Source organism: Mus caroli, chromosome 19, assembly GCF_900094665.2.
Source record: "Mus caroli chromosome 19, CAROLI_EIJ_v1.1, whole genome shotgun sequence".
Lineage (NCBI taxonomy): Eukaryota > Metazoa > Chordata > Mammalia > Rodentia > Muridae > Mus > Mus caroli.
Window position 1 is genome coordinate 6,224,741 of NC_034588.1, and position 14,590 is coordinate 6,239,330.

Consider the following 14,590-nt stretch of genomic DNA (forward strand, 5'->3'; position numbering starts at 1 on the left):
TTCAAAGCAGAGGGCCCAGAAGTGGATGTGAGCCTGCCCAAGGCTGACCTTGATGTCTCAGGACCCAAGGTGGACATTGATGTTCCTGATGTGAATGTTGAGGGTCCAGATATGAAAGTAAAAGGCCCCAAATTCAGGATGCCTGAGATTAACATCAAGGCTCCCAAGATCTCTATGCCTGATGTTGATCTGGAGTTAAAAGGACCCAAAGTAAAAGGAGCCTTTGATGGGACTGTCCCTAAGATTGAAGGTACTCTTAAAGGACCGGAGTTAGACCTGAAAGGTCCAGGTCTGGATTTTGAAGGCCCTGATGCTAAACTTAGTGGGCCTAACTTGAAGATGCCATCGCTGGAGGTATCTGTTCCTAAAATAACTGGGCCCGATGCTAATGTGCACCTTAAGACACCAAAAGTTGGAATTTCTGTGCCTAAGTTAGGAGGTGGTGAGGTAGACCTCAAGGGGCCTAAAGTTGATTTAGAAACTCCAAGCTTAGATGTCCACATGGAAAGCCCAGATATTAATATCGAGGGACCGGATGTTAAAGTTCCGAAGTTTAAGAAACCCAAGTTTGGATTTGGTGCAAAAAGCCCAAAAACTGACATCAAGACCCCCACAGTTGATATGACAGTCCCTGAAGCAGAGCTGAATGTTGATTCTCCTGAAATAAACATTGGTGGCAAGAGCAAGAAAAGCAAGTTTAAAATGCCTAAAATTCACATGAGTGGTCCTAAAGTTAAAGCCAAAAAACAGGGATTTGATTTGAATATTCCTGGAGGTGAGATTGATACCAGTCTCAAAGCTCCTGATGTAGATGTTAGTGTTACAGGGCCTGATGCTGCACTCAAAGCTGAAGTAAAATCTCCCAAAGTCAAGAAAACTATGTTTGGAAAAATGTACTTTCCAGATGTAGAATTTGACATTAAGTCACCTAAATTTAAAGCAGAGGCTCCCCTACCTAGCCCCAAGCTGGAGGGTGAAATCAAGGTACCCGATGTGGATATTTCTTCACCAGGGATTAATGTGGAAGCTCCTGATATTCATATGAAGGCTCCCAAGTTCAAGGTGCCAGGCGTGGAAGCCTCAGGGCCAAAGATAGAGGGCAACTTGAAAGGTCCCAAGGTGCAGGCAAACTTGGACACACCTGACATCAACATCGAAGGCCCTGAAGCTAAAATCAAAGCACCCTCTTTTAGTGTTTCTGCTCCTCAAGTCTCCATACCTGATGTGAATGTTAATTTGAAAGGACCAAAGATAAAGGGTGATGTTCCCAGTGTGGGGCTGGAAGGACCTGATATAGATCTACAAGGTCCAGAAGGGAAAATCAAGTTCCCTAAGTTTTCCTTGCCCAAGATCAGTGCGCCAGGTGTGAAAATGGAAGGTGGGAGCACTGAGATCGGCGCTCAGATGCCCTCTCTTGAAGGAGGGTTGAGCACATCAGATATGAAGCTTGAAGGGCCTCATCTGTCTCTAAAAGGCCCAGGAGTAGACTTGCCTTCGGTGGACCTCTCTATGCCAAAAGTGTCTGGGCCTGATCTTGACCTGAACTTGAAAGGACCAAGTTTGAAGGGAGACCTGGGTGCCTCCAGTCCCAGCATGAAACTGCACGCCCCAGGTCTTGACCTCAAAGGCGTTGGTGGAAAAGTACATATAGGAGCAGATGGTGTGAAAATGTCAGGGATTGATGCCACAACAGCACTCAGTGTTGGGGCACCAGATGTCACACTGAAGGGACCAAGTCTACAGGGAGATCTGGCAGTGTCTGGAGACATCAAATGTCCTAAAATATCTGTGGCTACTCCTGATGTTAGCTTGGAGGCTTCAGAAGGTGGTGTCAAACTTCCCCACATGAAACTGCCTCAGTTTGGCATCTCCGCTCCGGGATCCGACTTGGACATTAACATCAAGGGGCCACAAGTTTGTGGAGAACTAAAGGGATCAGGGATGGATGTGAATCTGAAAGGGCCTCAGATCTCAGCACCAAGCATGGACTTTAACTCGGAAGGACCAAAAGTGAAGGGGAGCCTCGGGGCTGCGGGTGAATTGAAAGGCCCAGCGATTGGGGCAGCTCTTCCAGGCATCAGCATTCAAGGCCCAGAAGGAAACCTCCAAATGCCTGGAATTAAGGCTTCTGGGTGTGATGTGAAACTCTCATCAGGGCAGATTTCTGGTCCCGAAATTAAAGGAGATCTGAAAGGTTCAGGAATAGGTCTCCATGGGGCTGTTCCTGATGTCGGCATCAAGGGGCCTTCCTTTAATGTGGCGTCTCCGGAGTCAGATTTTGGTGTCAGCTTGAAGGGCCCCAAAGTCAAAGGAGGTGTAGATGTTTCAGGGGGCATCGGTGTCCCAGATATCAGCCTGGGTGAAGGGCATATGAGTGTCAAAGGCTCTGGAGTTGAGTGGAAGGGACCCCAAGTCTCCTCTTCTCTAAACTTGGATACATCTAAACTTGCTGGGAACCTTCATTTCTCAGGACCAAAGATAGAAGGAGACGTGAAAGGGGGCCAGATCGGACTCCAGGGTCCCGGGCTGAGTGTGTCTGGGCCTCAATGTCACTTGGAAGGTGAATCTGGAAAAGTAACATTCCCCAAGATGAAGATCCCTAAGTTTACCTTCTCTGGCCGCGAGCTCACTGGTAGAGAAGTAGGAGTGGATGTCAATTTCCCTAAAGTGGAGGCCAATGTGCAGGCTGGTGCTGGAGAAAGCAAGTGGGAAGAGTCTGAAGTAAAACTGAAAAAATCCAAAATCAAAATGCCCAAGCATATCTTTTCTAAATCTAAAGGAAAGGGTGGTGTCACTGGCTCACCTGAAGCATCCGTTTCTGGGTCCAAAGGGGACCTGAAGAGCTCAAAGGCCAGCTTGGGCTCCCTGGAAGGAGAAGTGGAAGCCGAAGCATCTTCACCCAAAGGCAAATTCTCCCTATTTAAAAGTAAGAAGCCACGACACCGCTCCAACTCCTTCAGCGACGAGAGGGAGTTCTCAGCGCCTTCCACGCCAACTGGGACTTTGGAGTTTGCAGGTGGAGAGGCTAAAGGCAAGCATGGAAAGCTGAAGTTTGGTACCTTTGGTGGCTTGGGATCAAAGAGCAAAGGTCATTATGAGGTTACTGGGAGTGATGATGAGGCAGGCAAGTTACAGGGGAGTGGCGTGTCCTTGGCCTCGAAGAAGTCCCGACTGTCTTCCTCCTCTAGCAATGACAGTGGGACCAAGGTTGGTATCCAGCTTCCTGAGGTAGAACTGTCAGTTTCCACAAAGAAAGAGTAGTGGGCCTTCATGCATGTACATATATATATATATATAAAACATCAGCCTTGGGTGTGTTTGTATATAAACTCCAAAGAGAAACACCCCAATAGCCTAAGCAATAATGCAAAGATCTTGCCCCTGCCAGTGGCAAGTGCCGACAAACCAAGTGCCTGTAGGCTCCTGGGACTCTGCAGCTAGGTAAAGAGTTCTAAGTTCATCTGGCCCACGTGCAAAGTCAACAGTATTGCCTTAAGATTTCAGTTTTTTTGGTTTCTGTTTTCTTTTCTTTTTCCTTTTTCTTTTTTTTTTTTTTTTTTTTTNAAGTCAACAGTATTGCCTTAAGATTTCAGTTTTTGTTTTTTTGGTTTTTTTTTTTTTTTTTTTTTTTTTTTTTTTTTTTTTTTTTTTTTGCATTGAACGCTGAGAGCTCGTGTTTACTAAGCAAGCTTTTGTGTTTATCTTCCTTATTTTTACTGAACATCTTCAGTACCTGGGTAATGGAAACCCACTCTTTTTTCATTGTAATGACTTTGGGGGCTTTTGTGAGTAAGGGAGGGTGGGATAAAAGGTGGCAGAGGGAGCGAGGTCTTAATTGCTCTGAAGGTTGGACCTGTGAAGCCCTGGCATAGCCCTGAAGGGGTGGCAGCCAGTGGGTGGTTGATTCTCAATCTCTGTAGCATGACTTTTTAATCCCCAGGTGTGTTAGTCCCAGCCTAGTTTGGTGCTCCAGGTGAGAGGGGATTTGAATCTGTTTGCAAATTGTCCAACCCACCAGGTCAACATGAGGGGCTTACATTTTGGGTTTGATAAGAAAAGTGTTCATTCATGACCGCTATGTCCTGAGAAAAGTTCCGATTTCTTTTAACAAATGTCATCATGATTAAGGAAATGTCTGGCACTTTAATGGCAAATTAATTGAGAATGTATGAAAGTCATGAATGTACAAGCCAAATAAAGCTCTTTATTAACCCTGATATATCGTGCTCTTGTATTCTGTGTTGAAGGGATGAAGCCAAGGGAGGCTGCACACACAGCCCTCATGGTTCAGATTTGACCCACCCGATGCTATTGCTACTTTTGTTAGTGACTTTAAGGCATTACCTCTGCACAGGTACCAGAAGGAAGTCTTTGCTTCTTGATTATGATAGGAGACTGGCAGCATCATGACTGAGCAATTGAGAGTGAACAGTGGTCATAATTCACCATAGAACATTAGCAAATTGTCCTTTAGCGGGAGCAAGACTTTAAAATGGAGTGGGGGTTAGGGGTGAGGCTGAGGATGTAATTCAGTTCATAGAGTGCTTGGCTGGTATATGCATGAGAGCCTGGATTAAATTCCCAGACACTCATAAGACCCAGTGTGGTGGTTCACAGCTGCCACCCCAGCACATAGGGGTGGAAGCAGAAGGATCCTCTTTTTTCTTTTTTCTTTTTGTATTTTTGAGACAGATATTTTATATTTTGAGACACACTGTAACCAAGTGTTCATTGCTGTCCTGGAACTCCCAGTGTAGTATGAGCTGGCCTTGAATTTGAGACAATCTTCCTAAGTGATGGGGTCACACGTGTAAGTCATCACATCCAGTACCCATGTACATTGTTGGGAAGTTGACCGCTAGGATATTGGGAAGATATCCTAGACAGAAGTGTCCAAGCTGTCCAATTGTACATCAACTCATTTATGTTTAGCTTGAGTTAGACTGAAGTGTTCACTCATTCAGTAAATACTTATTGAGCACCATGGCTAGATGCTAAGGCCCAGTGTCAGAACAAATGACTGTAATGAATGCTGAAATCTGGAATGATTTGAATCCTGAAAAAGGGCGTGGGGTTGGGCGAAATGACACATCTAGTGGAGATGATGAGACTCCCAAGACCTTCAGTTATTACTTATTGGCTGGGAGAGTTGGGAATCTTGAGTAGAATGGGTGGGCAGTAACTGGCCATTAAACCTCAAGGAACCTTTCAGGTGTTCTTATATCAGGCTCAGGCTGGAGGCAGTGACTATAGAACAGAAGGTCTCTATCCTGCAGGGGTCCTCTCAGCAGGAGGAGCAGCATGGAAGGAGGCAGTAGGGGCTGGAGGATAACCTCGATCGTCCTTCTCCTTCCTCTGCTGGAATTCTGTATGCTACCTCTCTGCTTTAGTAGGTGTTGGGGATTGAACCCAGTAAGAACCTCTGATATGCTAGGCAGACACTACCCAATGTGCTAAATCTCCAGAAACAATATTTTTGTTCTTTCTCTGTTGTAGTTGCCTACAGAGTTATTTAACTCTGTATACATTAAAAAAAAATGATCATTTGGACTCATGAAATGGCTCAGTAGGTAAAAGTGATTGCTGTAAAACCCGATGACCTGAGTTTAATCTCCAAGATCCAAATGGTGGAAGGAGATAACTGACTCCTGCAGTTTGTTTTCTGACCTACAGATAGACCGCCATCCATCCATCCAGACAGACAGATGCATGCACACAGACACATACAGAGGAAAGATAATTTCCTCAGGGAAACAAAGTTTTCTCTCAATTTTGCACAGAGCCAAAAGGGACTAGAAGACACTGCAGAGTCCCTGGGGCCTGCAAAAGAGTACTGGCCTGGGAGTCACTGGGTTAATCTCCTGTGTTGGGTCCATTAGGGTCCATTGTGAACCTCTATTTACTTCCTGGTAATGTGAAGGGAGCATTTGGAGTCTCTAAGGTCCTTCCCAGATCCAATAGTCCATGATGCCCTTGGAAGCAGGCTGAAGAGTGGTATGGATGGGCCATTTTGGGTGAAAAGCAAGGTGTGATTTTAGTAACACCGAGTAAATAATTATTTTTCCTGTGTGACATTGTCTGAAATGTTCTGAGACATGTCAGTGTTGAAGTGTAGCTGAGTCTCCAGCTTCCCAGACCAAAATGGACAGCCTCCGCTGGGACTCACACATGGCTAATGCACACATCCTACTTCAGGGTACCATCTGAGCTGTGAAGTTAGGAAATACAACCAGGGGACTCAGCTAAGCATGCAACTAAAGGTGTTGGTCCTTTCCTTCATCCTTCCTTCCTTTTATCTTCTCTCTTTCCCTTACCTCCACCCCTACCCCATCCCCAGATCTCACTTTGTGTCCTTGACTAGCCTGAAACTCATTATATAGACCAGGCTGACCTCAAACTCTCAAAGAACCACCTGCTTCTGCCTCCTGGGTTCTGGGATTAAAGGTGTGCACACCACTTCTGTCTTTTCTCATTCTTTTTAAAGTATGCACACTTTAAATTAAAATCTTCAGAGAAATTGCAAGAATAATATGGTGATACACATATACATGATACTCGTGTTCTCCTCCCCCTCCCTCCTTCACTCCACACCCTCTTCCTCCTCTTCCTCTTTGGAGGACAGGGTTTCTTTGTGTAGCCCTGGCTGTCCTGGAACTCACTCTGTAGACCAGGCTGGCCTCAAACTCAGATCTGCCTGCTTCCTGAGTGCTGGGAACAAAGGTGTGTACCATCTTTAGGGGTGTTCTCCAATTCTTAACACTTTCCTCCCTTACTTTAATCTTTCTCCATATAGATATTATAATCACCATTATTTTTTGTTGAATTGGTCAAGAGCTCACTACAGACGCCACAGCACTTTAACCCCTAAGTGCTTCACTGTGTGCGGACACTTTCTTATGCAACTCTAATATAATGAATACATTTAGTAAGTCTTACTTCGATCTATCATTCATATCATCCATTCATAAGTTTCTTGCTCATCCCTGTAGTTTCCTTAACAGAGCTGACCTTTTTGTCCCAGCTAGGCTTCTGAGTCCCCCTTGGAATTTTGTTCTCTTCTCCATGATTGTTTTGTTTTTAATACTGTCTCTAACACAGAGTCTTATACTTGTTGCCTAGGTTGCCCTAAAACTCCCTGTGTATGATTGGCTCACACTAATGCTGATCCTCTTGCCTCAGCCTCTCCAATTCTGGGATTACAGGAAGGTCTCACTATGTAACTCAGGTTGGCCAGAAGGTCCTTCTGTAGTTCAGGCTGACCTCAAACTCACAATGCTTTTGCCTTAGCCTTCCAAAGCTATGACTACAAGTGTATACAACGGCCCCAGCAGCTGCAATATCTTTTCCTTTTAAAAAAATTTAATGTGTGTATGAGTGTATGAGTATGAGTGAGTGACTGTGTGTCTGCGTGTGGGAGACATGGCTCAAGTGTGGAAGTCAGAGGACAAACCTTGGAACATGGGACCTTTGGTCTTGAGGATTGAACTCATGTCCTTAGGCTTGGCAGCAAGTACTTTAACCTGCTCCCCTCTTGCTGGCCTGGCATTGATCCTTCTGAAGGGTATGGAGCCAGTTGTTTTGTAGCAATATCCCTTTGTGTGATGAGTCTGATGCTGTTCCTTATGATCACATCAGGTGACACCTTTTCAGGTAGGACACTCATAGAAATAAATGTTAGGTGCCTTTTAGCTCATCCTTCTGAAGGCATGTGAGTGTACTAGTGCCAATTAAGTAGGAGCTTGCCAGACTTCTTCCTTGTAATCTTGCCATGTTTTCCCTTCAGAATTAACAAGTAAATCTAAGTTTTCAAGCGAGAAGTCCAAGTTTGGGCAAGTTTATTTCGCAAGTGCGCTCTGGAGGCTGGTGGCATGCTTGGCTTTGGCTTTGGTGTGATCTCTGGTTGGGGATTTTGAAAGTGGGGCTCTGGCCTAGGGCTTTGCAGCACACAGCAGCTTTCTGTCTTTGCTCACGAGGACAAAGAATTCTGTGCATGAATGCTTGCCACAGAGCTGGGAATACCATGAGCTGTTTACCAGCCTCTGGATCACCCTGTGGCGTCAGGCAGCTTCAGGGGCCTCCTGAGGCTGAACGCTCCCTGCAGAGTAGCAGCCTTGTGCCACAGCAAATGTGTGGGGGAACATTCTGCCCAGGAGGGCGGTTTCGGTTCCCCATAAATGCCTCTGTTTTTTTCCACAACAAGTTTGAGGTCTGGCCAGCACAGAAAGACTTCCCAGTAGGACGGTTGAGGTTGGAAAGGGTTACAGATGAAGAACCCTTCTTTTTTTTTTTTTTTTAAATTTTTGGACAGACTTTTAGTGCACAAGTGCTTTATCTTCAGACATTTCACACTGTGTTCTCAGCTCCACCCAGGAAAGTAGGCACTACCCACTCCATCTCACAGTCCAGAGAGGTGAGGCTCTACTCACAGCCTAGAGGGAGTGATCCTGCCTAGGGAAATCAAAGCTTTCAGATTTTAGAAACTAAATTGTTTTTTCTCCCCCTTGATAGTTTCCTGAAGGAAGGGGATTTGGGGGGGGGGCATAAAAATCTCTTGCAATCTGTAGGATCTTAGACATTTTCTTGTCTCGGAAAGTATAAAAACTACAGTCAAGCATGGTGACACATGCTTTTAATCTCAGCACTTGGGAGGCAGAGGCAGGTGGATTTCTGAGTTTGAGGCCAGCCTGGTCTACAAAATGAGTTCCAGGATAGCCAGGGCTATACAGAGAAACCCTGTCTCGAAAACAAACAAACAAACAAACAAAAAAAAAAAAACAAAAAAAAAAAGAAGTTAGATGGAAGATGGTTTCTTAATTTTGTGAGGCCTGTGGATATGGAGATAGATCTAGATTTTACTAATGTTTCCCTTCTCCAGAGGAGGAGCTTAGAGGAGCCCCAGATGGGGCTATTATCGGGTTTTCCAGATTCAGTGTCTGTCTGCTACTGCAGTCATGATGTCTTTCTCTGCTGTCTCCTCTGTATTCTGCCTCGTTCCCCAACAAGAAAAAACCATTAAAAAAAAAAAAGGTTCTTTTTGGGGACTTTTGGGACCCTTGGTAAACTCATTAAAATCTGTGACATGAGGCTGGAGATATAACTTGGTAGAATTTTTTGCATGGTGTGTTCAGGTCCGGGGGTTCATTCCTTAGGACCCAGGTCAGGAGACAGATATGGAATTTCCTTTTCTATAAGATGAAAAGAAGGAGATGGTATGGAATTCTTCTTACAGCATTATGAGAATAATGTAAATTAACATGCATACCTTCTTCCTAATAAACTCTAACTTCTGCATCATGAATAGTACAGTGTGCTCAATGTATAGTAAAAATTGTATGTATGAATTATTTCCATGAACTGCTTGCTAACTCTTGGTTAAGTGTTCTATAAGGCACACACAATGCCACAAGGTGGACCCTAATTTGCATTTAATGGGCAAGTTCAGACAGGGTTAGTGCTGTGTGCAGGGGCACATAGTCCAACAGCGTCAACATTCTCATTGGAATCGGTTCTGAGAAACCTCATGTCTTTATCAGCAGTTTGTTCTTTCTGCTACCGGGAAGGCTGGGTCAGTAAACTGTGTTTTAAGGCTTGGAGAGGAGCTGAAGGGGTCTTTCCAAGCAGGGAGGCAGCAGGAGTGAAAGCTGGTAGTGAAGTGTGGGACAGCAGGGTGGGACTAGGGCAGGAAGGGTGGACACTGAGGTCCCAGAGGAACACAGGTTTCAGGATCAGCTTTGGAAGGCAAAGACTGGTGAATGCATCCAATTTTTCCCTCTCCAAGGGGAGGCAGTGGGCTCAAGAGCAATGAGACATTGGCCCAGGCTTGCCCTCCTGGGCAGCTGTCAGTCTCTTTCTTGGACTTCCTACCTCATACTATTCCCAGTCCTTTGCCCTATCCAGTCTTCACTCTTCCATGACACTAATAAATGAGAGAAACAACTGAAGTTAATGTATTATAGTTAGTCCTGCCCACTGGTCCCTAGAGAGTGGACAGGTTGATTGTCTGCAAACACTGCTCTGATCAATCTGGGACCCTCGGAGGTTGAACCTTGTGTCTAGGGGAGGGCCTGAAAATGTGAGGTACTTCCACACAGGGATTGGGAGGAGGGGAGAGTTGTTTTCAAGTGTGGTGTTTCCCGGTATATCTCTGCACCTGCCATGCCTGCTCGATTCCGGTTTGAGAATCATCCAACAGCCTGCAGTATGATCAGAGATTTCCACGCTCCCCAAGTGGGATGGGGCAGTTCTTCCACCCACCCAAGCCCAAGGGTAAGAACTCAGGACATCTAGAGCTCTTTAATCACAGATTAGAGCCTAGAAGGAAACAAGTCAAAATCCAAGAAGAAGCCTGGGCAAAGTGGTTAGTCAGAGCCAGGATGATTGGATGAGCCTGAGGAATGTAAAGGGTGTGGCAAAGGAAGACCAGAAAAAAGAAGAAGAAGGGCTGGGGTGTGACTCAATGGTCTAGTAAGTGCAAAACGTTGGCTTTATTCGTCACTATGCAGACAGCCTCAAAGGATGGCTGTTCATAGGGTTTGAGCCCTGCCTTTCTGGGTGCCCCAAATAAATGTACTCAAAGAAAACAGAATACTGTAACATCAAGGCAAAATTTTTGCTCTGACCCCAAATCAAATGATCTGACACCTCGCCCCCTACCCCAATTCACCAATTCTGGCTGTTAGTGTCCAGGAAACAAGGGAACCCAGTCTCTGGGAGTAATTGTAGCCACTTTTAGCCAACCAGCCAATCCTGGAACTAATCCAAGTTCTGCCACAGTTCCTAGGCAGATTTTTATCTATTTAGACCAGGCTGCTGTGAAGTAATGAGCCAGGCTGATGGCCAAACAAGAGTGGGCATACGATACTGGGCAATCACAGAAAAAAGACCAGCAGAGACCAGCTGGAAGCTGCTGTATGTGGTTCACATGTTATGTGTTGCCTCTGGGGCCTACCCCTTACCTGGTGGGACCTTCATTTCTAAAATGCAGCATCAGCCCCAACTCTCCCCTTTATACAGACTTTGCCTAAGAGATGACTTGGTAGATGACAGCATCTTAGGGTTACATTTTTGAATGTTGGTATTTAAAAGAGGGCTGGGGACATGGTTTGGTTCTTAGTTAGGCTCTTGCTGCTCGTACGTGAGGACTTGAGTTCTGCTGTCCAGAATTGAGGTGAAAGGTAAGCATGGTATTCTGGTCTGTAACCCTATCACTGGGAGATGGGGTGGGGATAGAGAACTCCCGGAGCTCTCTGGCCTGACAGTCTAGCCCATTGGTGAGCCAGATCAAGTAAGAGACAAGGTGGACAATGATAGAGAAAGACAGGTGACTTTGGCCTCTGGCCTTCACTTGCATGGGCATAGTCTTGTACACACATACACACATGTGCACATGCATAAACATGCACACAGATACAAGTACACACAAACAATAACAAAAACAGGACTTGTGTGTGGGGGCTGGGAATGTAGCAAGTTCTGGACTTGCCATATCATAAGCCTGGTGTGGTGGCATACAGCAGAAGCCCCAGAACTCAGGAGGTGGACCCAGGAGAATCTAAAGTTCAAGGTCATCCTACCATTGATGGCTTTATTCCAGGACAGCTTGGGCTACACAAGAAGTGACTATTTAAGGTCCATCCATCCATCCATCTCCTGGAGTCTGGCAGCCCTTGTTACTGAGCTGTAGTCACACGGGACTGCAGTGTGGGGCACTCAGTACCCTCCCCGAGGAAGGAGCTTCAGCTTAAAGGTCGCTACTCCTGTCCACCCAAAGTGGAAGGCTTTGATTTTTTTTTCAGCCATGCAGTATAGCTTGCTCTGTGTGTTTTTTCCTGTGTGTGCTGTCTCTTCCAGGATACACAGCTGCCAGGCAGCCGGTGCTCTGTCCCCTCGCTCAGGCAGCCAGGCCGTGGGGAGGACTGGAATGTGAAAAGCCAGGGAGAAGAATGACAGTGCATTTTCTATTTGCAAGCCTGCGAGTCTGGCTTGCCACTTGAATTTCAAGTGGGCCCTTCAGGCAGATAGGGATGTCAGGTGAGAGAGTGGAGGCAGCCGATCTGAATTGTCTAAATTCCTAGAAAATAAATTCTAGGAATTTCAGCTGTAGGAGTAAGGTGGGTCAGGTAGGGCAAATTCACTGTAGGGGGTGGGGCCCCCGTAGGTGGTGGGGGCCTGGTGTGGGTAGGCTTCCACTTTTTTTTCTGTTTGCACAGCATATTTTCCTATTGACTCTAATAGACAAGCTTTGAACTAAGGATTTTATTTTTTTCTTTAACTGAGCTGCAGATCTCTTTTAGAGGAAAAAAAAGCCACTCCCTTTAACCACTGTTTTCGGTTACTGCTCTTTGTTTGGAGTAATTACTCCCCTTAAATTACAGATTACTGATTATCAGAAGGAAATAAGTGCTTTGGATTAGCCAGACTCTTGCCCCTGGATGGCCATTCCAGGCCTTGCCAGTCTCCCAGGTACAAAGCCCTGTACTGCATGTTCTGCAAACACTCCCTTTCCTTGTTTCCAGAGAGGAAACGGTAGGATCCTGTGTGTCACTTGTTAGGTTCTTGTTACATAACCGTGGAAAACCTTTGATAGGGTTTGCTGGTCACAGGAATGAGTACAGGGAACAACATGGAGTCGTGGCTTGTCTTTTATCCACTGTGCCCTGACAGTGGGTTGAACTTGGAGTGTATCTACTAGCACTGGTTGAATATTCACTAGAAAGATTTAAAAGTTGGATGGGGAGGTGTCTTAGTCAGGGTTTCTATTCCTGCACAAACATCATGACCAAGAGGCAAGTTGGGGAGGAAAGGGTTTATTCAGCTTGCACTTCCATACTGCTGTTCATCACCAAGGAAGTCAGGACTGGAACTCAAGCAGGTCAGGAAGCAGGAGCTGATGCAGAGGCCATGGAGGGATGTTCTTTACTGGCTTGCTTCCCCTGGCTTGCTCAGCCTACTCTCTTATAGAACCCAAGACTACCAGCCCAGAGATGGCCCCACAAGGGGCCTTTCCCTGCTTGATCACTAATTGAGAAAACGGATCTCCTGGAGGCATTTCCCCAACTGAAGCTCCTTTCTCTGTGATAACTCCAGCCTGTGTCAAGTTGACACAAACTAGCCAGTACAGGTAGGGTGGCTGAAGAGAGGACTTAGTGGCTAAGAGTGACTACGGATCTTTGGGAGGACCAAAGTTTGATTCGCAGCACCCACACTGGGTAGCTGACATTCATTTGCTACTCCAGCTCCAGGGGATCTGACTTTCTCTTCTGGCCTCCTTGGGTATCTGAACTCATGTGGCATATACTCACACAGATACACATACCCATTTAAAAACAATCTTTGTCGGGTAGGGTAGCACACACCTTTAATTCCAGCAGATTAATCAGGAAGCAGAGACTCTGAGAGTCTGCGGTCAATCAGAACTACACAGCAAGTTCCAGGACAGCCAGAGCTACATAGTGATACCCTGTCTCAAAAAAACCCAAAAAATTTGGATGAGAATGCTGTGGTGGGACGGCCTGACTATTGGTTTACACAGAGAGGGAAGCCTTGTGGAGGTACCTCAGCTTGTCCATACCTCATCAAGACCCAGGGAACCCTTGACCCCCAGGCTCCTCTCTACTGTTTACTGCAATGGTTGTCAGTTTCTGCGAGGTCATGATTGGCCTTGCCAGTCACTCTCAGCTTTTCCCAGCAGCCCTCTGGCTTTGATACAGCCTTCTCTTTTCTCACCCTTGGGTTTTAGCCTAAGGGGCATTTCCTCCTGGAAGCCTGCCTGGACTCCTCTCTCTTTCCCAACTATTCTGTGCTCTCATTACTTTAGTTTCCTGGTCTCAGTGCTACTTACATTTAGTTATCAGTGAGAGACTACTTGTCAGTCTCTCTCCTGAATTAGACTGTCAACCCTGTGAGGGAGGGATGCTGTATTCTTATTTATTATTTTATTTCAGGCATAATGCCAGACACCTGGCATGTGGCACCCAGCACTTGGCAGGAACTCTGTAGGTCACGATGGCCCTGTCTTATCACTGCATACAGTTCCCATCAGCAGTAGGGACACCTGTTTTCCTTCTGTCTTTTGCTGGGTAGTCTCAGAGCATTTTCCAAAATTCAGGGTGAGAGCAAACATAAATAAACAGAAGATGAACAACAAACCCAGGGCTGTTTTTATTCTTATTTTTATTCTTCTTCTCTGAGCTATTGTTGAGGTTTCTGCAGGCCAGTCTCTTCCCTTGAGCTGTTAGGGTGTGAATTCAGCTGTGGTCAGGGATGCAAAGTCTGCAGACTGTTGGTGGCGTTCCCCAGGTCTGCACCATTCCAGCTTCCAGAACGACATATGGGTAGACAGGAGGTCAGGCAGAGCTTGGAGACACAGAAAGTGAAGACCTAAACTCTGAGAATGGTGGGTTACTGGTACCTGCTGTGGGGTGAGTGGAAGAGTATCCTGTCAGTAAGGTTCCAAACAAGAGGCAGGCACCTGGCATGTTAGTCATGGCGCAGTCAGTGAAGTGTGGCTGTGATTATTATGTTATCCTTCAGTTGTGTTGCGGCCCGCCCGCGGTCCACAACACGAACGGTTCACTGAGAATGGCAGTTC

At 46.0% G+C, this 14,590-nt stretch overlaps 1 protein-coding gene across 5 annotated transcripts in view; it reads left to right on the forward strand.

Annotated features, from left to right (window-relative positions):
* Ahnak (AHNAK nucleoprotein) overlaps nucleotides 1–14,590 on the forward strand; it is an 86,517-nt gene that overhangs the window by 25,893 nt on the left and 46,034 nt on the right. For 2 of the 5 annotated variants that reach the window (XM_029472475.1, XM_029472473.1), the window contains one exon: nucleotides 13–3,557. The exons of 2 other annotated variants lie outside the window; for them this stretch is intronic. In XM_029472475.1, the coding sequence (XP_029328335.1) occupies nucleotides 13–3,261 (3,249 nt within the window). In that variant the 3' untranslated portion in view covers nucleotides 3,262–3,557. Of the gene's footprint in view, nucleotides 1–12; nucleotides 3,558–14,590 lie in introns of those variants that run through there. One more of the 5 variants, XM_029472474.1, reaches the window with a different exon arrangement.